This window comes from Fundulus heteroclitus, chromosome 7 (genome assembly GCF_011125445.2).
Source record: "Fundulus heteroclitus isolate FHET01 chromosome 7, MU-UCD_Fhet_4.1, whole genome shotgun sequence".
NCBI classification, from domain to species: Eukaryota; Metazoa; Chordata; class Actinopteri; order Cyprinodontiformes; family Fundulidae; genus Fundulus; species Fundulus heteroclitus.
Window position 1 is genome coordinate 41,591,256 of NC_046367.1, and position 26,553 is coordinate 41,617,808.

The 26,553-nt window shown below is 42.4% G+C and overlaps 1 protein-coding gene across 1 annotated transcript; it reads right to left on the minus strand.

Annotated features, from left to right (window-relative positions):
• Nucleotides 1-3,043: 3,043 nt before the first annotated feature.
• LOC118563564 lies at nt 3,044-26,210 on the minus strand. Its single transcript, XM_036138657.1, has 10 exons — nt 26,122-26,210; nt 7,790-7,980; nt 7,469-7,714; nt 7,345-7,401; nt 6,347-6,445; nt 4,612-6,240; nt 3,769-4,366; nt 3,560-3,675; nt 3,239-3,484; nt 3,044-3,171 (listed from the first exon to the last, which is right to left on the minus strand). Exons 1-10 carry the CDS (start codon nt 26,208-26,210, stop codon nt 3,044-3,046), a joined length of 3,399 nt encoding a protein of 1,132 aa, XP_035994550.1.
• Nucleotides 26,211-26,553: the final 343 nt, after the last annotated feature.

Below are 26,553 nucleotides of genomic sequence, written 5' to 3' on the forward strand. Positions count from 1 at the left end.
AGATGCCAACTCGTTAACACGAAAGAAGGCATCTGGTTTAACATTCTTACTCCCAGGCCTGAAAGACAGGGTAAAGTTAAATCTACTAAAAAAATGTGAACACCTGGCCTTCTGGGGGTTTATTCTCTCAATAGCCCCTTCCAGCCAATGTCATGCTTTTTCAAGGGCCAGCTTAACCGCCAGTAGCTCCCAATCTCCAACATCATAATTCCTCTCAGAGGCGGATAGCGACCTGGAGAAAAACGCACTGGAAGGAACTCTACTGTACAAGGATTTCTGGCTCAGGACTGCCCCAGTCCCTGTACTAGAAGTATCGACATCAAAAATAAATTGTCTGCATTTAGCGGGGGAGTGTAGTACTGGAGCAGAGGTAAACAGCTCCCTTAATTTCCTAAATGCAGAGCGGCGGAGATCTGGCTGAAACTCTGGATAACCCATCAATAAAAGTTGGGTACAGGTCAGTCCTGGACCGCCTCCACCTTTGAGGGGAAAATAAAAAAAAACCTGGTCTGGGTAAATGACAAACCATAAAAAGGAAGTGGCAGTAAAATGGAGTCGCACTCCTCTACCTTAAAGAATAGATCGTTCTGTAACAGGTGGAGAAGTACAGATATGAGATATTACATGTCGGTCTCAAGATCTTTAGAGAAGATCAAAATGTCCAAATACACAAACGTGAAACACTCCACCATATCCTTAAGAACATCATTTAATAATGCTTGAAAAACAACTGGGGCATTGGTAAGCCCTAACGACATAACCATATACTCATAGTGTCCTGAAAGAGTGCTGAAAGGTGTCTTCCATTCATTTCCATCCTGGATCCAAGCTAGATGGTAAGCATTATGAAGGTGTGGCTTTGTGAAAAAACTTAGCTCCCTGAACGAGGTTGAAAGTGGTGTCAATTATTGGAAGAGGTTAACAGTTCTTTACAGTAATGTCATAAAGCTGCCTGTAATCAATACATTGTCCTAAAGGACTGTCTTTTTTCCTTATAAAATAAACAAAAACAAAACACAACCCTGTACCACCCAGAGATGATGAGTGGTGGATAATGCCTGCTTTTAATGATTCCCCCACATATTTTTTCAGTGCCCGTTGCACTGGTAACGAGAGCCAATAAAGTCTGCCTCTAGCATTGAGGTGCTGGGAAAAGGTCAATAGCATAGTCACATGAATGATATGGAGGAATTGAGAAAGCCGTATGTTTATTGAAGTCAAGTCAATCACACTTCTCTGAAATCAAACAAGCAACACTGATTGATTGACCAATTTCACCTGCTGTTGTGCAAATGGAATAGACGGAAACTATTAGCAATTAGCAATTACCAATTACTCTGCCACCTCGTCACGAGCATGCCCAGGTGTTGTAGAGAGGTCATACAGGTAGGTAGAGGCCACACACGCTACTGAGCCTCATTTTGTTGTTTAAAGGACATTACATCATACGTGAATCAGCCTGTGGCGTGTTTTTCCACTTGAAATTTGATTGTGGTTCCAAATCCAGACCTCATTAATAAATTTGATTTCCACTGAATTTTTGTAAGATTTTGATGTCAGCACATTCAACTATGTAAATAAAGTATTTAATAAGAATATTTTATTCATTCAGATCTTAGTGTTTGCCCTTTATTTTCTGGAGAGATAGATAAATAAATTGTTTTGTCAGTGATAAAATGCATGCAAATTGAGAGGACATACATGTCTGAATGGTACACTTTATTGTTTGCAATACTTTTGCCTTTTTCAAATTCTACAACATTTTACAGAAAGCCTAACAAATCCAATCAATGATAGAAATCTTGTAGAAAAAAAAACATTGATTTTATTGCTTTTACATTCTGATCATACAGAAGTGGTCATGTTTCTATGAGAAAAACACAAACCAAGTAACTTTAACTTCAAACGTTCTTTAACCCTAACTGATGCTTTGAAAAGAGTCCAATATCTTAAATCGTTTCAGAAAAAAACATTCTATGGTAATGAAAAAGATTCTTATCTGTTACAGAAAAGATCAGAGATTGGAGAAATATTTGCACAGTAGTCCGACTTTCCCATCACCATTACAAGAGCTTGGTAAAAAACAAAAAACAACAAAAAAAAAACATAATCTAACCCTGGATGAAAAATATTGAAACATTGCATACGTCTTTTGATTTGATGACAAAGCAAATGTGTGCTGTTATCATACCCAAAGATGGACTAACAAAACTAATAGAGTATGAAACCTCTATTGCCATCTTGTACTGGAGGTCTGATATGTTCCTAACAGTTGACTTTGATCTCAAACTCCTGGTTTACTGGTTGTACATAGAACGTCTTAAAGTAGAATGGACTTAGACTAGAATAAACATTCATGTTTTTCGGTGTGTATTAAGTACTTACCGCCTTTTAGTGGGACGACATCAATCATTCTGGTTGTAATACTGTTGTAGACGTTTCTTACCCTACCCTTAACTGTTACCCTTTGCCTTTTAAAGATGGAGAATGATGTTTTAGTTATTGTTTAAAGCAAGCTTTCACTTTTTCTACATCAGTAATTTCAATGATTTAGCTGTTTATAGTCAAACCAATTGTCTGTATTAAATTATAGAGCTTGTGCACATTTTTATATTTGCCTTATGCATCTTATTTTTTACACTCTCCTTTTTGTTTTTATAACACATTTATTTTATCATGAAGTTTAGTTTCACTGAGTATACTGAGCCTGACTCCCTGTCAGTGGCCGTTGCTGTCATTTCTGTGAAGCCAAACCTTATTTCTAATTCGATCTCACAGTCCATTCCAAGTGTGGCTGTCATCTGACTGAATAGTAATTGAGTCAATTTCTTCCACTTTTGGCTCATCCACATACATGGGAGTTTTTTTCTTTATGCGAAAAAAATCAAGACTAATTTGTTTTAGATCTTATTCAAGAGGATAAAATAAGTGCGTTCTTGTTGCATTCCAACCAATATCATAAATTTCTTCTGTCATGTTAGGCTTAAGGTGTCGGGCCCACATGCAGAATCACACTCGGTTACACAGGTATAAGTTAAGAATTTTATTGACTCGAGAGGTTCAGACAGCAGAACCAGTCTGCGGAACGGGGAGACAACTCAGAGACGGTAGAACGGTCTGGGGAACGAGGAGACGGCCCGGGCAGGCTCGGGAACAGGGAACCGGATCGTTCTAGGAGCAAGGTAAGCGGTTAGTGCTAGAATAGGCTAACAGAGATGACTACAGAGCGTAAGCTTACCACAAGGTGCGAGAGAACACGGCCGGGAAGGTTGTGTGTGTAAGGACTCAGCTTGATGTTGATGGCAGGTGTTCGGGTTGCCGTTGAGCGGGGCGAGGAGGTCCGAGCAGCACCGTGGTACCGAGATCCAGAACAGCGAGGGGAACCGGAGGTCGTAGGAGTGAGCCTTGGATCCAGGTTCGACTCGGGAGGAGGTCGAAGGAACAGAAGAGTCACGAAGGGGATCTTGGAGCTCGAGAAGGTAACCTTTAGGGAAACACAGAGACAAAGCTTTAGCGTCGAGGGAAAAACTGGCGAGAGGTCGTGGCTGCTGAAGCATACCGCAACGAAAACACTCTGGCGTCCTCTCGCTGTTCGAACGCTGTTCTTGTAGTCCCTCGAGTGCTGCTGGATGAGTCGCAGGTGTGCGTCTCCGCCCACCAGTCAACCACGAACACCTGTGAAGGAAAAATAGCAGGACTGGCCGGGAGCTGCACAGCCCTGCTGTCTGAGTCCTGACACCACCCCCCCCTCAAGGATCGCCACCTGGCGATTCCGAGGATGACGAGGAGGGACGGGAGGAAAGGAAGGAGTCGATAAGAGACTGATCCGGGATGGAGGAGCCGGCGAGCCATGTCCGATCCTCAGGACCGCGGCCAACCCAGTCCACGAGGTATTGAAACCCCTTACCTCGCCGACGGGAGGTCACGATCCGCTGGATGCGGCGCCCATGATGGTCCTGGGCGGGTGGAGGGGGTTCGGCCGGAGGGCACAAGGAGCTGGAGACGACGGGCTTGATTTGAGAGACGTGGAACGTGGGATGAACTCGGGAGTGAGATGGGAGACGGAGACGGACAGTTGTGGGGCTGACAATGGAGATGATCTCGTAAGGGCCGGTGAAACGTGGGGACAGTTTCTTGGAGGCTGCTCGGGAGGGGAGGTCTCGAGTGGAAAGCCAGACTCGCTGACCGGGATGGTAACTGGGGGCAGGGACGTGCCTCCGGTCAGCGAATCGGCGATTGGTCTCGGCAGTGTTCTTGAGGGCTTGGATGGTCTGGTTCCAATACTGTTTGCAACGGGTGATATGGTCCTTTACTGAGGGGACTGTGATACGTGAGTTGTCTTCTGGGAGTAGAGGAGGCTGATAACCTAAAGACACTTCAAAGGGGGATAAACCAGTGGCTGAGGAAACATGGCTATTGTGCGCATATTCGACCCAAGGGAGGAACTTACTCCAGTCAGTTGGGTTCTGAGAAGTGAGACAACGGAGGGCAGTTTCCAGCTCCTGGTTCAGACGTTCTGTCTGACCGTTGGTCTGTGGGTGATAACCGGAGGTTAAAGTATACCGGGCACCCAGGGCCACGGCAAACTCCTTCCACACACGAGAAACAAACGTCGGGAGAAAAAGGCACAGGGATGTAGCCTATGGTCTGGGTCTGAATTCTGGGAAAGCACTGCTCCGACTCCCGTATCAGAGGCGTCAATCTCAACGATGAACTGCTTCTTCGGATCGGGGTGAACAAGGACGGGGGCCTGAGAGAATCTCTTTTTGAGGTCGGTGAACGCTGAGTCAGCTTGGGGATTCCATATGTAGGGTACTTTGACTGAGGTGAGGGAGTGAAGGGGAGCGGCGATCTGGCTATAACCCCGGATGAAGCGCCTGTAAAAGTTGGCAAACCCCAGGAAACGTTGGAGCTGCTTCCTGGTTTCGGGGACTGGCCATTCGAGGACTGCTTTGATCTTTTCGGGGTCCGAACGAACTCGTCCTCCTTCTAGGATTAAGCCAAGGAAGGCTACTGAGGGCTTGTGAAATTCACACTTTTCAACCTTAACAAATAACTTGTTCTCAAGCAGGCGTTGGAGGACTAGGCGCACATGTTGTTGATGCTCAGAGAGATTACGAGAATAAATAAGGATGTCGTCTAGATAGACGAACACAAATACATTTAGGAAATCTCGGAGGACGTCATTCACTAAGGCTTGGAAGACCGCAGGGGCGTTGCATAGGCCGAAAGGCATGACTCGGTACTCAAAATGACCCAAAGGAGTCTTGAAGGCCGTCTTCCACTCGTCCCCCCGGCGGACCCGCACCAAGTGGTAAGCGTTACGTAGATCTAATTTGGAAAAGACTGTAGCTGACTGAACCGGTTCAAGGGCCGAGGAGAGTAGGGGAAGGGGATACCTATTCTTCACCGTAATAGCATTAAGACCCCGATAATCAATACAGGGACGTAGAGAACCGTCCTTCTTAGAGACAAAAAAGAAACCCGCCCCTAACGGCGAGGAAGAGGTCTGGATAAGCCCGGCAGCCAGGGACTCCTTAATATACTTTTCTAGAGCCTGACGCTCAGCCTGAGAAATATTATAGAGACGGCTGGCCGGCAGCGGGGCACCCGGCAGGAGATCTATAGCGCAATCGTAGGGCCTATGCGGGGGCAAGGAGCAGGCTTGTGATTTACTGAAAACCTGCCTGAGGTCGTGATAGCACTCAGGCACCGATCTTAGGGACTCTGGATCTGCCTGAAGGGGCGGCTGCGGCGGGGCCTGACAAGATGGGACCGCAGACTGTAAACAGACTGCATGGCAGTTAGACGACCAGGACTCCACCCGATGGTCCACCCAGTTAATGTGGGGGTTGTGCTGTTGCAGCCAGGGGACACCGAGAACCAACGGGGCATGTTTTACGGGAAAAACAAAAAAGGAAAGCCGTTCTCTGTGATTACCAGAAATAACTAACTCAAACGGCTGGGTTCTGTAGGTAATACTCGGGAGAACTCCTCCATCTAAGGCCGAAACATGAAGTGGCGAATCAAGAGGAAAAATCTTCAGCCCAGCCCGTCGGGCGAAAGAGCTGTCAATCAAATTAAAATCACACCCTGAATCAACTAGGGCGGACAACGAAAGGGTAGCTCGGGGAGAAACAATGGTTGCTCTTAGGCAAAGCCGCGGAGGAGACGAACAAGTTAACTTAGGTTGGTCCGTCGGTACCTCCGTTTCTACCGACGGACCTGATCTTTTGGCCGCTCAGGGCAGTTCCTAATATAATGAGCGGCGGAGGCACAATATAAGCACAGCCTCGAACTCATGCGCTGCTCTCTTTCCTCAGGGGTGAGCCGAACCCGGCCCAACTGCATGGGTTCGGGTGGCGGAAGCGGAGGATCAGCGGGTCTAGGGGGGTCTCGCTCGTGGTGCTGTGGCCGAGGAGCGAGCGGTCCGAGAGGGCGATTCCTTGAGCGGGAACGGAGACGATTGTCTAGGCGGATAGCTAGTGAGATAAACTCATTGAGCATAGCAGGTTCCTCTTGGCGGCTTAATTCGTCCTTAAGGGACTCGTCTAATGCCTGGAAGAACACAGTCTTCAACGCGCGCTGCTCCCAGCCAGCCGCGGCGGCCAGTGTGCGGAACTCGATGGCAAAATCAGCCAAACGTCTACCCCGCTGTCGGAGAGCCAACAGTCGCCTGGAGTCCTGGACCTGGTCTGCCTCTGCGGCGAAGATCATCTTAAACTCAGTCAAAAACTCATTAAAAGTAACACCAAACTGTTGGCAGTCAGGGAAACGTGCCTCAGCCCATCTAAGAGCGCGACCCGTAAGTAACCGTAAAATAAAAGAGATCTTAGCCTCGTCTTGGGCAAATAAACGCGGGGATCGGTTAAAAACTAAAGTGCATTGAAACAAAAATCCTCCACAATCCCCGCTGTCTCCGGAGAATTTCTCCGGAGAAGGGGAGGAGGTCTCTGAACCGGGTGATGACGTTGCAGGAGGGACGACAGGCTCAGGGGCGGAGCCGGGCGGAGCCGAAACAGGAGGCTGCTGGTTAGCGCTTAGCATAGCGGTAAGCTGGCTAATCTGGCCGGCTAAGCTCTGCAACTGGCCTTGCAGGCCCAGAACGGTGGATTCCAGCCCCCTAATCTGATCCTGCTGGGCCGCTACGGTCCCACCGAGTGTGTCTGCTGGGTCGAACTGGTGGCCAGAGTGTTCTTCTGTCATGTTAGGCTTAAGGTGTCGGGCCCACATGCAGAATCACACTCGGTTACACAGGTATAAGTTAAGAATTTTATTGACTCGAGAGGTTCAGACAGCAGAACCAGTCTGCGGAACGGGGAGACAACTCAGAGACGGTAGAACGGTCTGGGGAACGAGGAGACGGCCCGGGCAGGCTCGGGAACAGGGAACCGGATCGTTCTAGGAGCAAGGTAAGCGGTTAGTGCTAGAATAGGCTAACAGAGATGACTACAGAGCGTAAGCTTACCACAAGGTGCGAGAGAACACGGCCGGGAAGGTTGTGTGTGTAAGGACTCAGCTTGATGTTGATGGCAGGTGTTCGGGTTGCCGTTGAGCGGGGCGAGGAGGTCCGAGCAGCACCGTGGTACCGAGATCCAGAACAGCGAGGGGAACCGGAGGTCGTAGGAGTGAGCCTTGGATCCAGGTTCGACTCGGGAGGAGGTCGAAGGAACAGAAGAGTCACGAAGGGGATCTTGGAGCTCGAGAAGGTAACCTTTAGGGAAACACAGAGACAAAGCTTTAGCGTCGAGGGAAAAACTGGCGAGAGGTCGTGGCTGCTGAAGCATACCGCAACGAAAACACTCTGGTGTCCTCTCGCTGTTCGAACGCTGTTCTTGTAGTCCCTCGAGTGCTGCTGGATGAGTCGCAGGTGTGCGTCTCCGCCCACCAGTCAACCACGAACACCTGTGAAGGAAAAATAGCAGGACTGGCCGGGAGCTGCACAGCCCTGCTGTCTGAGTCCTGACATCAACCAGTTTCCTAAAAATATCGTCACACCAGTCACCCTCTTGGTTTGTGTATTTCTTGTCTGCCCTGTGCTTTGACTCATTAAAACTTTCTAAGACACCTACACCACTTTTTCTAGATGCCACTACACCTTTCTTTCTTCCAAACTCTACAGCACCCTTCACAATAGCTTCTTGGGGCTGTTATAAGAATTATTATTCTGAAGTCACTATGGCCTCACACCACTCGGACAGAGGAGGCCTGGAGACCTGATGTCTGTGTATAAGATCCACTGTTTTCTGATTGCAAGGCCAAATGCTGCAGCTGCTGAGGGATACTGATTGTTTACGATAGACTGTCTTTGTTTTGTCTCATGGGAAGGCCACGGTGCAGTATTAGGGGAAGCCCGAAAGCGAGGCAGACAGAGACAGGGCAGACAGAGACTGCAGCGGAACCGAAGGGTGCGATTACTTTCCAACTATGTGACACTCTGCTCTGTTTCTCAATAAAAGTGCTGGAACGTAAAACCACCGTCTTGTCATTTAGTAAAGATGGGAACTCAGTTACTATTGCTTAATATTCCACCCAAACCTCCCACAACAATTTGGCGTAAACGAACAAGATCTCCGACCGACGAGCGGGGGAGTCCGGGGACAGGAGCTGCTTTGGCCGGCCCGGAGAGGTTATCCGGCCTCTGGTACCCCGAATGGATTTTCAAGGGATGTGGAGGAGCTCCTGGTCTCGGAGCGTCTCTGGGCGTCGGCGCGAAGATCCGAACCTTTCTTTCATGAGACGGTAAGGGGATTATTTTCCAGCTCTTTTAAAAACAAACGCAATTGGTCAAAAAATGCTTGCAAGCTTTTAAAATTTAAACCCCATTTTAAAGTATACCTCAAGAAATTTTAAAATTTAAAACTGTAAACCTAAAAGGTAGTAAAAGTAAAAGCCGGTAGAAATAATGAATTATATTTAATCCTTAAGGCAAATAAAACAGGGTTCGCAATACCGAACGGTGACTAAGGTTTAAACATTAAACTAAAATTCAAAATTTAATTAGAATACGTTTTCAGCTGAAATACGGACTTTCCCACAAGGGGGGAGGAGTGGCAGAGTGATTTTCACCTGGAGAACAGGTTACCGGCTGAGCAGTTTGCAGCTGGTCCATTAAAGTCCTCTTGTCTTGGGTTTGTGCAAGAGGCTGTCCACTTCTGTTGTGGATGAAAGCGGCAGGGATGCTTAAGTCCTTGACTGTTGCGAAGACGTTTGCAGCTTTGATAAGTGGGGACCCCGACCATTATACCAAAAAGGCGACCATCGGATGTGAGGCCTTTCATTTAGTTGGTCGATCGTGCTAAGGACGTAAAAAAATAATAATAAAAAACAAAAAAAGGATAAAATAAATAAAAACAAAACAAAAAAAAGTCTGGAAGCAGAAGAGTCAGTGTAATGGTTTAAAGGCAGAGTTTCTCAGGGTCCAGCCTTGCCCCAGGGTGAGACGTTCGATTTCATGCTGAAAAACGTAGGGGCCCATCCAGAAGCATGACATGCATAAATGATTTGAAATGATTTGATTAAACATGCAGATTTCTCACATAGGGGTTATTATTATTATTATTACTATTATTTTATTTTATTGCAGTACTGCTACTAAATAATAAAAATAAAATTAAGAGAAAAAAAAGAAAAGCGATAAAAACAAGGAAACGGAAACGAAACTAAAAAGGCGTTGCACCGGGGAAGCGTTTACGTGGGGACCGATTAGGCACTTCCGTTGTGGATAAAATTGGTCTAAACTGCTAATAGCGACGTATAACTTTCAAAAATGGGTAAGCGTCCAAGTGTCTGCGAGACACAGAGTTGTATCCTTGCGGGACTGAAGCGTAAAACCGCGTGTGGACGAAGCATCGGGGGGTCGTAACCAGCGCACGCTCTCCACCTTTTAAACTAAGCGGGAACTTAACAAGTTGAAAACATCTTTCGGCGTTGACGTTTAAAAATTATGAAAAACATAGAACTATTTAAGATGGTGAAAAAGCAGGCCTGCACGTGTTTGTCTGTCTGAATGTCATCGTTTGTATGTAACCGTACGTGTGTATGTATCTATGTAACTAAACGTTCGTCTGTGTGAATTAATTCGGGGTAAAAGTAATGTTCATGGTTTCAGAATGTTCATTTGTTTTGGGAGAACTGCAGCTCCGTAATTCAAATGACATTTTAAGCATGGACTATGTTAACAATAGAGGTACAGTAAAAGAGAGATTTAAATAACAAAGTTAGTTTTTTAACATTAAATATCAGGACCAAATTAAATTGATACACGGAGAGATTAACATGGCTTGAACAGAAATAATTTCAGCTTTGTTAGAAATTGGAAATAAGCGTTACATAAGCTTGTTAAGTTTACTGTTTTACAAATTTAGGCTGAGATCCTATCACTTGTTTTTAGCCCTAAAGTAATTTAAAATTACTGAGATCTCATTGCTTATAATAATAATGATTCATCACAAACCAGTCCAGTTGAAAGAAGTTTAGATATACAAGATTTTTTATTTAAATAGATGAGAAAAACTGTGCTTTGAACAAACTGTATGGAACTAAATATGAATTGCTTTTCTAAGGGTTTTCTATTCATTTATTTTATTTATTTTTTACTTGGAATTTGAATACAACTAATGAGAAATTTTGAAAAGCGTCAAAATATCAGAAGGCCACGTTACACGCGTCATCAGTAAAAAAATCATCTGATTTTATTAGTTATGCTGCGCAGAGGCGAACCTCAGAGGGACAGCATAACCTGAGAAGGACAATAGATATGATAAACAAATCTGACCATGATGTAAACATCTGAATGTTTATGGCGAGGCTGGGTCTGTGTGTTCTGGCCTGGGGCACGAAAACTATGTCAGAGGGGAAAAAAATAAATAAAGCCAGCTTCTGAAGGGTTAAATTTTAATTCTAATCTTGGTTTGTTTTGGGTAGCCTTCTCAATGTGCTGAATTATGGGGAAAACTCTTATCATTTATAGAGAAACACTAAAAGCTCAAAAACTAAAAGGGAACAATCATTGCTTTAAAGTTTCACCCTTGACCAATTAGGTTTGAAAAGGTGTATATAAATAAAAGTATTACTAACAGCAAATACACATGGTCAAAGGACCAGAAATATATCAAAAAAGTTTGTAATAAGTCAAAAACCTATGTCATATTGGAAAAGACATAATTGTGCTCCTTGGAAAACAATTTTGTTTTAGTTTTTTTGGTTCATTTCTTTCATTTTTTTTTCTTTCTTTTGGAGGGGTTTTGAACAGAGTTTCAAAGGAAAGGTAAAGAATAGAAACCTTCCCAGGATCAGAGAAAAAAAGGGAAAAACATCACGTTAAAGGGACACTAAGGGGACCAGGGTTTTAACTGCATGCTATTAACACTCTTGTTTTTCTCTGAGTTATTGCTTTCAGATTAAAGGAGACGCCACCTTTTCTGCCAACAGAAGACTCTGAAAAGACAGTGATAGCAGTGCGGTAAGGAGTTATAATCAGATTTGGACACTAAATTATACTTAGTTTTAACCAAGTTATGCCAGATCTTCCAACAGGAAAGGTGGTGTCTTAAAAATGTTTGTTGCTTTCTGCTATTAACAGCTCTATCTTTCTGCTTCTTTTTCTTTGCAAAGAAACCTGGTCAATATGATAGGGATGTGCTAACATAGAGATTTAGTCTCATTTTAGACATTCTCAGATGCGAGAGAATGCAGAAACAGTGCCGCAGTGCCATGGGGGCTGATCCTTGGGACAAGGACTAAAGGTGATGTCATTGACTTCAGCCTGATCCAGTTTTGAGTTTTATTTTGTTAGAGACAAAGTTTGATTTATTTATTTTTTTCTATCCTTTTGTTTCTTTTATGTTTGTCATGTTAGAGGGAACACTGTAGTTAAATTGTTTGTGACTGTTTTGCTGTAATTTCTTTTCAACCTATGGAGCGTTTTCTTTGGCAAAAAATGCTGGCAGAATTCATTCTGTTTGCAGGCGTGAGGACTGGAGGATGGACTCTTGATGAGAAGGAGGATGTTGGGCTGCTGAATTTAGACATTGGACTGGAAAAGGACATTGAAGGACTATGACTGAGGCATCGGACAACCTTCGACAAAAACACAGATGAGTTCTGCAGACACGACTTCATGCATTTCACTTCAGATTTTGTTGTACACAATTAAAACAAAACACACATTACAAAACACATTAAGATTATGTAAAGGTGAAAACTTTTAAAGAAGCACCTTGATGGAATCATGGAGCAACTTAATAAATTAAGTGGGTTTTATATCAACAGTTTAATAAATAAATGAATTAATTAGTTTTCACTATATAGGTAGAGTAATCTGGACTTTTAAATAGCATTTCATTTAATGAACATCTTAGTGTAAGCTGATTTCTGCTACTCTGGCAGGCTTCAATAAAACGCAAAGAAAAGGTTACTGGCTAAAATGGGTAATGTTGCAATAAAATTAGCACAATGACACATCCTACTAACTAACATGGGTAAATTTAGGATTAAAGCATCAGGGTACAATGGTTACAATATTTATGGGGATTTAATTTCTTTCAACTAGAACACAAATATCTCAATAGTCTTATTAACCAGTTAAACATCCTAAGGGGAAAAAACACATAACACTGAGTTTAGCAAACCTTTAACTTGACAGCTTTTAGATCAGGATAATTTAATGGTTATCGTCTTACATACAAAAATTAAGTAAGATTAATTTAATTAGATTAAATTATGGGGACATTTTGGATCTGGTCAGGATGGTTGGGGGGCTGTGATGATAAAAGGGTAACAGCTTGAAGGTGATATCAATGAATGAAGGTTTTCTCTGAGGAACATTAAAGCAGCAAAGACACCCCACATTGGAACTCCTGTTTTGAACGGGACATAAGGTGAGATCCTTACAATGAGAGACGTTCCACACACACAGGGGGGTGTGGAGACCCCTGGGGCATGGCACCCAGGGACGAGCTGCTGTGGACTTGACACAGCTGGTGGAACCAGAGAGACGACGAGGTGGTCCCACAGGTTACCTGACACCTAAGGGTTCTGGGTTTTCAGGGTTGCTGAAAACAGAAAGCTTCAGAGAACCTTAACCTTTCCTGACCAGGCACTCAGAATACATAGATCATAGATCAGATTGCGGAGGCCTAGACAAATAGGAACGCAGAGACGTGTTCATCCAAGAACTTCTTAATTAAAGTCCTCAATCCTTGGTTCAAGAAGATAAATAAATAAATAATCACAATGTAAGGTTTACTTTATTTTAGGATTAATTTGGGAACTAATTCTGATTTGCTTAAGTAGCTTTAGTTGTTCTACAATGTTAGAGCGTTTTCAAAAAACTCCTGTTCTCTCCTGCTCTCTGCTTTGTTTTGTGTTGTAGAACCTTGGCATCCTTGAACAGTAGCAGCATGGTGTAAATATTTTGTCTTTTCGGTGCAGAACAGCACCTCGCTTTCTTTAAAACAAAAAAAAAAAAAAAAGAGGGAGAGAGGGAAAAGGCTTTCACATGGAAAGGCTTTATTTTTCTCAGTTGGGTTTTCAAAATAATTGGGAAATGACATGAAACGAATGTGTTGATGAAATTATGTTGCAGAGAACTTCAACTGTCAGACAACAACAGTTAAGACACACATTAAAAGCATTCTGTTAAGAATTATTATGAATTTACTGCAGATACATTTGAACTTAAAGATTACTCTTTTGACTAATAATTGAATTGCAGAATTCTGAGAGCTAAATAATTGTGCACAGAAATATCTTGAATGTGAAAGTGCTTGAAGAATGTTTTAATAAATGACACATGAAAGGGGTTTTGATAAGAACACTAATTACACCTTGTTTCTGTTCTCTAGTGGGAACAAGGACTCGTGTCTGCAGACCATCTTCACAAAGTGTTTTATTAGAGAGAAATGCAAAATAAAATGCCCAGTACCCATCCAGAACTGAACGCTTATTACCATCCAGCTCAATCGTCCAGCCTGCGAGGAGGAACCAGAAGAGGACTGGGGATGAAGAAGCCAGAGAACTCTGATTCCTTATTCTTCAACGGGAGGAGTTGCCTGAAGAGACCCTAAGCGCGATTAGATTATTTTCTGCCTTGTGCCATGAATGGCCTGAAGGCTTTCTTAACTTTGCGTTCTTGACGTTTCAGACTCTTCTCATATTGTGTTGCTGTTTGTTTAACTGCTCTGTTCCACTGACTCACATGTTTGATTTTTTTTGTGTTATGAGATCTACACTTAATGTTACATCATGTTGATCAATATGGTTTTATGGTAAAAAATGGAAACTGTTTGCTTCAGACACACAAGGATCTATGGTTTATGCACCTTTTGATTTGATATAGGAAGAACCAGGATCGGATTGGCTCTAAAGATCCTTTAATATTAGCTGGTAATGTTAACACTTAGATTCAATACAGGGTTTTCAGGCTCAGATTGGCCGAGAGCAGATCTCCCTGGGAGGGGGCCTTGCAGTTTTTACTGCCCCCTAGGGGTAGCGTTTTCTGGAGGTTCCCCTGCACGCACTGAACCTCTCCTGCCTTTGCTCCTGGTGTTGTAAGTTTGGAGTGGTGGATTATTGTCCATCGTAGGGGTGAGTGGAGAAAGGAGTAGGAGGGTATTCAGGGTGGGTGAAGAGTAGACGGATTCGACCTTGGTTAATGAACAGGGTTTAGCTTACCATAGTCTAATGTAATTTTAAAATAATGTGCGCATAGGTACCTAAAACAGGCCTTACCTAATTAGATGAATCCTAAATTGTAGATGAAAGCTAAACCTTTGATCTTGTGTGTTAAAGCTCTATGAAGCATTCATGTTGATCTGTATTAAAAGTTCCAGCACTACCCGGTTCCAACACGGGAACCCTTTGGGTCCCACTTTACGAGTTTACAGAAATGGTTCCTCTGTGCTTTGTTCACATTTTCAAGTGATGGGTCATCTTGTTTTGTCTTGATGCTGACGACGCCATCATCAAAAAAAAAAAAAAAAAAAAGAGAGGAATGTTATAAGAATTATTATTCTGAAGTCACTATGGCCTCACACCACTCGGACAGAGGAGGCCTGGAGACCTGATGTCTGTGTATAAGATCCACTGTTTTCTGATTGCAAGGCCAAATGCTGCAGCTGCTGAGGGATACTGATTGTTTACGATAGACTGTCTTTGTTTTGTCTCATGGGAAGGCCACGGTGCAGTATTAGGGGAAGCCCGAAAGCGAGGCAGACAGAGACAGGGCAGACAGAGACTGCAGCGGAACCGAAGGGTGCGATTACTTTCCAACTATGTGACACTCTGCTCTGTTTCTCAATAAAAGTGCTGGAACGTAAAACCACCGTCTTGTCATTTAGTAAAGATGGGAACTCAGTTACTATTGCTTAATATTCCACCCAAACCTCCCACAACAGGGGCCTAAATGGACATAGAACTTTGCAGTCATCAATAAACTCATCAGTAATGCGTTTCTGTAGAATCTGACTTTCAGCAAAACCTCCCACTAACAGAATGTAATCAATGTTGAGTCTTTTCTTTAAGATTTCTCTGAGATGCAGAGTGACGCTGCATAGACTGTCTTCAAAGAAAGATCTCAGTTTCTGCTTCAATATTTTGATTGACCCCTCATCCCAAGATGCTCTTTGCACTCGTTTAAAGAATTCCTCCATATTTTGTTTTTTCTGAGCCAGCATTCCCAGATTCAGTGGACAGATGATTTCAATATCTTCATCGTTTCTTTTGAAAAGTGTTAAGTCACACATAATTCTTCTAACCTATAGCTTTCTTCATATTCATCCCAGACTTCAGCAGTAAATGTGTCCCGGAGGAACTCTAAATTTTCTGTTCACAGTTTGTCCTACAAGATTGTTCTCAGAAGCCTTGTGCAGCTCCTTCGGAAACTCCTCCTTCAAGAATCTCATGCACGGTGATGTCAATGGTTCCTCCTGAAACACATAGAGGAGGTTGTGATAAACTGACTGCTCAGCTGTAAACAATGCTGTTCCATGCAGTTTTGTGTTTTCTTAATAGCCAAGAACAATAGCAAATATCAGCACACATACATGTTAGTCACAAGCCTTGATGCATACCAAAACTCAGAGTATCTGCTGAAGTCTTGCTTATTTGTGTAATAAAGCTAGCTGATTCAGTTTACAGCTTTGAAAAAAAATTTTTAACAGTGTAATGATCAAAGGCAGAGGACTCAGAGTTCAACCAGATCAGCAGAGGTTCAGAACAGGCCTTTCATAAAAATAAAATCAAGGACTGGAACTTAAAACCAAAAAGATCGACGCACCCAGAAAGATGGCAAAAAAGAACAGACAGGAACAGAATGACTCAGATCACTGGAGGAAAACAGGTCAAAATCCAAAAACAGAACAGAAACAGATAGTGCTATGACAGAACCCAAACTAAGACTAAAACAGGGGTCCGTTCTTCGTACGTTCGTACATCCGAGATCAAATGATACATCCAAGATGATTTCATCTGGCTAATCATGATCCGGCTAATTGGGTTCTTCGAACACACCTGTTGTTTACGATTAGTATGGCTGGATTGAGTTATCTGAGATAACTGCACGTTCATGCATTGGTTTAAAAGGGGAAATGTATCGATAGTAGAAACAATGATCAGCAGCGCTGCTATTGGCTGTTCAGCATGGCCAAAGAACGCCCACAGTTTTTCTCCCAAGCAGAACATGAGCTTTTAATGGAAGGTTATGCCGAATTTGAGTCATTAATTAAAACGAACACCTCAAAGTCTGCTAAAGCCAGGAGAGAGGGCTGGCAAAAAGTAGCAGACAAATTAAATGTGTAAATACTGTCCATGTTAGATGTTTCTATCACTTTCTACAGTATGTATTTTTGCATTTTAATAATTTCATATTTACTTTGTTCTTTTATATCAGAGCCTCCACGGGACCCACTAAAACACGGGAACAAGTAAAAATGAAATACAAGAATATCCTACAAAATGGTAGCCTTTCATTATTACACTTTATTTTAAAAAGCAACTTCCTCTTTTTTAAAAGCTGCTGTTTAATAATGTGTTTGTCTCTTTATAACAGCCACCAAGAAGAAGGCTGAAAAAAAAACAGGTTATTTTTACTTTTGTTGCATGAGGCATGTTTCACCCTTTCTTTTTCTTTCACAAAATGACACAGGGTGCCATCCGTTCCTTATATAAACAACATCTTCAACAAAAAAAAATAGTATTTTGACCTGAAAAAACACAAATTAAGAGGAGAAATAGAACTCCACAACTTGAAAAAGAGAAAAATTGCACTGGAGATCCAGTTGCTTCAAAAGGACCTTCAGATTAAGTTCTAATAAACCATTTGACAGTAGTATTGCTGACTTTACATAACTATCTCTTATTGCAGGCAAAAGATGACTTGCTGTTTTTTATTTATAAAGAGTTGTTTAAATAAAACGACAGGAACCAGGCATTATTTGTTTCGTCTTTTATTAAACATTAAAAAATGGTGTTCCACAATTCTGTCCCGTCCTCTGCCACTAGGTGGTCCAAGTGCACTGGCTGGACAGACTTCCCTATCTCCTCCACTTATACAGCTGCGATCTAATCCTGTTTACATCAAATAAGCCTGCTCGTGAGCATCGCCCATAGAAAGTGATTTCTCCAACCAATTTTATGGTCTGGCCAATCAGGACGCAGGGCTGGAATTTCATAGATGTGACGTAGTGGAGACGCGACCATGACGTGAGACTGTTTTGATAGCAATGGCGGCTCATCGAGGAAGCAAGCGTTAACATTGCCATCAGCATTCCTGCCTTTTTCTTCTGTGTTGTCCAATCTACCTAATATTGTTTCATTAAAAGAACATCAGAGAACGGTTCTGAAGGCTTTTGTTGGTGGAAACCATGTTTTCACTCTTCTCCCGACCGGATTTGGCTGCGGACGCGCCCCGGAGCGGTTAGCGGTTAGCGCAAACCATATTAGGAGGCCTTTAGTCCTCGACACGGTCGGCCCGGGATCGACTCCGACCCGCGGCGCTTTGCCGCCTGTCTTCCCCCCTCTTCCTGTCAGCTCACTGTCAATAAAACGCATGCCACTAGAGTCGCTGCGTTGCTCTCATCAGCGTCACGGGTTAGCTTCGGTGTGAGTGGTTGAAATAGCACATCGATAAAGATGACAGACAAGCGGCTTATCCAATCATATGCAAGGAGTTTTGATAAGGCCCAGCCTTCAATAAAGTCAATTCCTATGGCGGTGTCCCAGATGTATGTGTGTGGAGCTAGGCGGAGCAACATGCGTCTGGCGTGTCTCAGGTTACCAAACTTGGGCTTTGGACCTACAAACCGTCACTTGCCTTCCACTTCTTCTGTGTTTTCTGAAATCTCTGAGACAGTGAAGAAATTGTTGCCTGTGGCGGCCGACAGAGCCCTCCATTCGTTCCGTCCAGGAGACTGGGTTCTGATTCGAGACATTGAGAGATTCAAACGCTGGCTGGGTCCATTCCAATGCTCCTCACGACGTACACGGCAGTAAAGGTCGAACAGCGAGTTCCTTGGATCCGCGCATCACACTGCAGGAAGGTGCGACCGCCGCCGGGGACCGACTAATCGCAGGACAAGAAGGATCAAACACTGGGATCGTCATCATCCACCTGAGCCACCGAGCTGGCTGTGAGGACAGCGGCCCACCACAAGTTTTGTTTCTAGTGAGAAGAGGTAGGTGAAGAACACTGCTCCGACGGAATCACAATAACATCCTGGGCAGTGATTTGCTTGTCTCCAGAGACAGATACAACAGAGGTTTTTTTGACACAGCTGATCTGTGGAACACAGCAGTTCCAAAAATTAGATTTGCTTGCTCATTGCTTATGCTCCCTACATATCAGAGAACTGACTGATAAAAAAAGGCAGAGAAGAGGAAGCGACAGGAGGACGACGCGTTGCCATCGTTTTGTTCATCATCATTCTACACTCTACATCATTCTACATCATTCTACACGGTGCATCAACATGACCTTCTTCAGGACAGCTGAGAAGCTGGCAATATGTTGCCTTATGGTTGCATTTTTACTTATATTAATTACATGGTTTTGTGATCAAAATTATTCTAATGTCCTTAAGCATGTTTCTACTGTTACTGTGTTAAATTCAGCTGATCCAACCATCACTCAGGCTTTTAAGACACCTCATTTGCAAAGAGGGGTAAAACGACATGTTATTACTCATCATCGCGTGACTGACAATCTCTGGTGGCAATTAGCAGCTACTACTGCTCGAAAGGTTACAAATGGTAGTTGTTATGTTTGCACTAAACCCCTGAAACATTTTCCCTGTGTAATTAATTTTTCACATCATTCTGTGCGCTTTCCGTATGGTGTATACTCCATCTCCTGATGGGTATCTATGTCCTACTAATATGGTATGGGTTTGTGGTCATCGTTCCTACCTGTATCTACCTGCAAATGCTAAAACTTGATCTTGTGTGTTAAAACTCTCCGAAGCATTCATGTTAATCATTACTGAAGTTCCAGCACACATGATTTGTACTTGGATGTTCATGTCACGGGTCATGTTGTTTTTACCTTGTGGGTGATCACATAGATTATACATATTCTATGCGATCAAGGGGTGGAATGTTGTATTAATCTTTGCCCTACAGTCAACGTGACCTGTTGCCTCTCGGACGCAGAGCCAGGAGACAAGATGTCTGTGAATGTAATCCACTGTTACTGAGTGCAAGGCCGAATGCTGCAGCATAACACTGTATGGCTGACGACTGTCTAGGATGGAAGGTCTTTGTTTTGTCTCCTGCAAAGGCCACGGTGTCTGGGCTCTCCCTCAGAGATAGGGATGGATAGATGGATGGATGGATGGATGGATGGATGGATGGATGGATGGATGGATGGATGGATGGATGGATGGATGGATGGATGGATGGATGGATGGATGGATGGATGGATGGATGGATGGATGGATGGATGGATGGATGGATGGATGGATGAGACTCCAACCAAAAGAACTTGGATTCAAGAGGTTCTGGAACAGCTTACATTGTTATATCAGTGTAAGTCACAACTAGAATATAAAAAATATGCTCAGTTGCAGCTGGAGCATCAGATGGTTTTAGACAGAATGAGTGCTGCCAAACTTGAGCTCTTAAAGGTCGAGGTGAGAAAAGAGGAAGCTGAAGCTGAGACAGAGGAGCTTGAAGCTCACTAGGTCAGTGTACCTACGTCTCACCAGAGGAGTCCCATACCCTTTAAATGAAATCCTCACAATATCAACCCCACCAGGTTGACTCTTTTCAGGAACTAGTTTTACAAATGAGCCAGTCTTTTCAAAATTTAGAACAGAACCTCTAAATTTTGAGTTTACAGAAATTACTTCCACAGATTCCATGGGAGAAGCTGGAAGTCAGACTATCCACTGTGGAGTGTTGCACCACCCAGCTGCGTTGGACAATCCCAAAGAGTACCAGCTAAATAACTCTGCCGACATATGGGGATCAGATTGGAGGGATGAGCAGCCATCACACCTGAGTCATACCACCACCTGTCCTGACTCTGTGTTGCCCCCTAAGGGCTAGAAGAGTCGCGCAGGTGGCCCACACCAACAAAATCGCCCACCACATGTCAGAGTTCACACCTTGGAAGACTCTCAGATTAGAAGCATTCTTCATTATATCATCAAAGGTTAGTTCAAAGACCTCGATCGGTCTCCCAACTTCAGTTTCATTGCTCATGTTCTTTGCATATATTTTCAGTTGGATAGAAAATAGTTGATTGACTGGATCATACAAGCCGTTTTTACTTTCTTTCTCTGAAACCAGTCGATACTTTCCTTGTATGCGTGTTTGGGACTATTGTCTTGCTCTGAAAGCCACACTCATGTCCTCTTCAGATTCTTACAAATGAATGTCCCGGTACATTCCTACCATCATTTCTCTTTCAGCGATAAAAATGGGTTTGATGTAAAAAAAAATGTTGATGTGAGCAAAAAAGGTCGTAGCACCACTACACAGTCCAGAGAACTCAATAATGGCTCTCTGCCCTGTTATGTTTCAGCTGTTCCTTGTGCTCTTTGCTAGATAGGACTGAGTTTCATCTACAAATACATGTTTCCATAAGAATTTATTTGAACATGTCAATGTGATTAACTGCCATTGATCTTATTTCCTTGTCTGTTCTGGTCCAAAACTATGAGCCTGTTCACTTAACAGAAAGTGAGATGAAATCAGACATTACTTTAATGTAGGATCATATATTAAAGTGTCCCTGGGTAAACTTGAAAAAGATGATTTGTATGGTTACACACTTACTTAGGTTACATATCAGCAAAAAATCAGATTTGCGCCCAATGTCTTGTCTATAGTATATGTCTTGTATTCTCATCAGTATTTTATTTTAGCAATTCCGGTAAATACCTCTTTGTTTAACTTATATTTTTCTAATTTATTTCAAACTCCTGTGTTTAGCTTGACTACATGTTTTTTATTGTTTCCAACTTCTTCTTCATTTGTCTAATTCTTCAGTTCTTTCCATAGATTTTCAGTTGGATAGAAATTAATTGACTGACTACATCATACAAGCAGTTTTAATTTATTTTCTGAAACTCGATATTTCTCAATACTTTTTTGTATGTGCATTTGTGACTGTTGTATTGCTTTGAAAGCCACACTCATGTCCTCTTCAATTTCTTACAAATTAATTCCTTGTGTTTTTTGCTAGATAGGACTGAGATTCATCTCCAAATACATCTTTCCATAAGAATTAATTTGAACATGTCAACGTGATTAACTGCCTTTCATCTTGTCATTTACGTGTGTTTTCAGTTTCATTTCTCATGTTCTTTGCATATATTTTCAGTTGGATAGAAATTAGTTGATTGACTGGATTGTTCAAGCAGTTTTACTTTCTTTCTCTGAAAGTATTAGACAGTATTTTTGTATATGTGTTTGTGACTGTTGTCTTACTTGGAAATCAACATCCATTTCCTCTTCAGGTTCTTACAAAGGAAAGGCCCGGTACATTCCTCCCATAGTCCCCACTTCAACTATTGGAAAGATTTTAATGCAATGTAGCACAGCTACTCAGAGCACCAGGTCCAGGAACCTATACAATGGCTCACTGATCAATTACCTTTCGGCTCTTCCTTGTGCTCTTTGCTAGATAGGACTTAGTTTAACCTACAAATACATGTTTCCATAAGAATTAATCTGAACATGTCAATGTGATTAACTGCCATTGGTCTTGTCATTTCCTTGTCTTTTCTGATCCAAACCTACGAGTCTATTAACATAAAAGAAAGTGAGATGAAATCAGACATTACTTTAATGTAGGATCATATATGAAAGTGTCCCTGGATAAACTTGAAAAAGGTCAATTGTATGGTTACACCCTTACTTAGGTTACATATCGGCAAAAAAGTTTGATTTGCGCCCAGTGTCTAGTGTATAGTATATGTCTTGTATTCTCATCAGTGTTTTAAGATAGCAATTCCCTTAAATAGCTCTATATTTAATTTGTATTTTTCTACTTTATTTCAAACTCCCGTGTTTAGCTTGACAACATGCTTTTTACTGTTTTAAACTTCTATTTCATTTCTCTAAGTCTTCAGTTTTTTCCAAAGATTTTCAGTTGGATAGAAATTAGTTGACTGACTGGATCATACAAGCCGTTTTTACTTTCTTTCTCTGAAACCAGTCGATACTTTCCTTGTATGCGTGTTTGGGACTATTGTCTTGCTCTGAAAGCCACACTCATGTCCTCTTCAGATTCTTACAAATGAATGTCCCGGTACATTCCTACCATCATCTCTCTTTCAGCAATAAAAATGGTTTTAATGTAAAAAAAAAAAAAAAATGTTGTTGATGTGAGCAAGAACAGTAGCACCACTACACAGTCCAGAGACCTCAATAATGGCTCTCTGCCCTGTCATGTTTCAGCTCTTCCTTGTGCTCTTTGCTAGATAGGACTGAGATTCATCTCCAAATACATCTTTCCATAAGAATTAATTTGAACATGTCAATGAGATTAACTGCCTTTCATCTTGTCATTTACGTGTGTTTTCAGTTTCATTTCTCATGTTCTTTGCATATATTTTCAGTTGGATAGAAATTAGTTGATTGACTGGATTGTTTAAGCAGTTTTACTTTCTTTCTCTGAAAGTATTAGACAGTATTTTTGTATATGTGTTTGTGACTGTTGTCTTACTTGGAAATCGACATCCATTTCCTCTTCAGGTTCTTACAAAGGAAAGGCCCGGTACATTCCTCCCATAGTCCCCACTTCAACTATTGGAAAGATTTTAACGCAATGTAGCACAACTACTCAGAGCACCAGGTCCAGGAACCTATACAATGGCTCACTGATCAATTACCTTTCGGCTCTTCCTTGTGCTCTTTGCTAGATAGGACTCAGTTTAACCTACAAATACATGTTTCCATAAGAATTAATTTGAACATGTCAATGTGATTAACTGCCATTGATCTTGTCATTTCCCTGTTTGTTCTGGTCCAAAACTATGAGCCTGTTCACATAAAAAAGTGAGATGAAATCAGACATTACTTTAATGTAGGATCATTTATGAAAGTGTCCCTGGGTAAACTTAAAAAAGATCAATTGTATGGTTACACCCTTACTTAGGTTACATATCGGCAAAAAAGTCAGCTTTGGGCCCAGTGTCTTGTCTATAGTATACGTCTTGTATTCTCATCAGTGTTTTAGTATAGCAATTCCTGTAAATATCTCTATGTTTAACTCATATTTTTCTACTTTATTTCAAACTCCTGTGCTTAGCTAAACTACATACTTTTTATTGTTTTTTAACTTCTGTTTCACTTCTCTAATTCTTCAGATGTTTCCATGGATTTTCTCAGTCCTCGATCGAAGTGGGTTTGAAAGTACTTCTTTTTAAGTCAACCTCCTGCATCAGCAGTGCAGGGATGAAGTTTCTTCGGTAAATCTCGGTCCAGCGAGAAAATCGAGCATGTGGCACATGGGGAAAATCCCAATGGAATGAACAGCTGTGGGTGTCTTCCCAGTCTGGCGGGGCGCCAAGTAAGAAGGATGAGCGCAGCACGTCCATCGCTTATAAAACCCTGCCTAGTAACGTTATCTCGTCGCTTAATTGCTAGGGTCGGCGGACATTTTGGGCCGTGTTGCATGATGGGAGTTGGTGGCCATTTTGACCACATTGCATCATGGGAAATGCAGTCTGTCACGTCCTGTAATGGCGTTACAGAAGACATGTATATGTAATTTGGTTTTTATTTTTACTTGATATGAAAAATACAAGATGAGATTTTTGACTAACACCAACTGCCAAAACTGGTTTTGATGTGTTTGGCCCACATGCAGGAGAACGTTTTAAGACGTTTACTAGATTTGCAAGCACTACCGAGTAGGGCACGGACAGTAATACGGTGCCAATGGACATCGAGGGCTTTGGGAGACGAGGGAACACGCTCTATCTGCAGGCAGAGAACAAGAGGTTAGATGTTGCATAAGCAGAGTAGGAAGTGCGACGGATTAGAGGCCTTACTGCAAGAGCGTGGTTGATTCCCCCGGGGTGATGAAAGAGCGAGGACTCAATGGGCGGCTCCCAGTGATGGAGCATCTGGGTCTTGGAGGTGACGGTCCGTAAGGCAGGGAGGCAGGCTGATGGAGGGTGAGAGGAATTTGAACGCCGTGGCAGGTGAGAGCAGGTGGCCGGCTGTCAGCTGGGGAGACAAAATTTTATTTGTTTTGCTTCGACTGTTTGATTAGGTAGCGACACAAAAGCATAACCTGTTTTTGTCTGACCCTTTGGGTATTTGAAACATGATTCAATTTATTTATAGAGCGCCAATTCATGAAACATGTCATCTCAAGGCACTTTCCAAAATCAAAATCAATCATATTTTACATATTGGTTAAAAAAATTCCTATATAAGGGAACCAGTTTATTGCATCAAAGTCTTGATGAGCAGCATTCACTCCTCCTGAAGAAGCGTAGAGCCACAAGGAGAGTCGTCTGCATTGTCCATTGCTTTGCAGCAATCCCTCATACTGAGCAAGCATGAAGTGACAGTGGAAAGAAAAACTCCTTATTAACAGGAAGGAAAAACCTCTAGCAGAACCAGGCTAAGTATGAACGTCATCTGCTTCGACCGACTGGGGGTTAGAGAAGACAGAGGAAAGATACAAGAGAGACAAACAAGCACCGAAGCACACTTTGATCCAGTAATCTGTTCTACATTAGATGGTAATAGCAGGTGATCTGTCTTCCCTGGATGATGTCACAGCTAACAGAACGCCAGACCAGGTGTACCTTCTATGAAGAGAAAAAGAGAGAGAAGAAAAAGTTAAAAGCTGAAATGATGACAAGCAATGAAAACTGGAGAACAGTAGAACTCAGTAGAGTGAGAAATATAGACCCTGATGTCCTCCAGTAGCCTAAGCCTATAGCAGCATAACTATAGAGGTAGCTCAGGGTAACATAAGCCACTCTAACTATAAGCTTTGTCAAAAAGGAAAGTTTTAAGATTAGTCTTAAAGGTAGACAGGGTGTCTGCCTCACAGACCAAAACTGGGAGTTGGTTCCACAGGAGAGGAGCCTGATAGCTAAAGGATCTGCCTCCCATTCTACTTTTATAGACTCTAGGAACCACCAGTAGACCTGCAGTCTGAGAGCGAAGTGCTCTGTTAGGAACATACGGGGTAATCAGAGCTCTGATATATGATGGAGCTTGATTATTAAGGGCTTTATACGTTAGAAGAAGAATTTTAAATTCTATTCTTGATTTAACAGGAAGCCAATGAAGGGAAGCTAAAATTAGACAAATATGATCCCCCTTGTTGATTTTCATCAGAACTCTTGCTGCAGATCCATCATGATCATGATGGATCATCTACAAATGGATCATCTACATCATGATCCATCTACAAACCATGTTTCCCCTTCAGTTAGTGGCGCGTCTTCGCTTCAGATGTCCACTTTATTTTATCTGACATTGCCATCGGTATTTCTCACATTAGACTCAACAATAACTGGGTTCTTTCCTCAAAGTGTGGGCTGCTATTGCTGCTTTTTGCTCCTGCTGTATTTTTCTGCCTTCTGCTGAGAGTGTGTCCCCCAAATACTACACTTCCTGTTTTACCCACTGCAGTTTGTCTTTACTGACCTTATTTCCTGTTCTACACGGATGTTGCAGCAGTTGTATGGAATCTTCTCTACACGCTTCTTCAGTTTCTGCTGCGAGTAATGTATCATCTACAGGGGCGTAGGAAGGTTTTAAAATGTGGGGGTTCGCATAAGATAGATAAAGTATTATAGCCAAATGGCGAGCAGAGCGAACCTAAAAAATCTGTTGGGTCCATAGGCAAGGAAAAGTGAAATGCACCCCTATTTAAGATGTTTAATGAGCATGCTGATTAAAGAAGCAATCAGTACATCTATATCATCTTCATTAATTCTAAGAAAATTAATTAATATTTAAGAAATTAATAATTCAAATTAATACATGGTCCAATTCTAACTCTACTTCAAGGGGAAGTAACCAAACCTCAACTAGGGTATAACTATGTCCTCTATTGAGCCCCCAAAGGAACTAGGT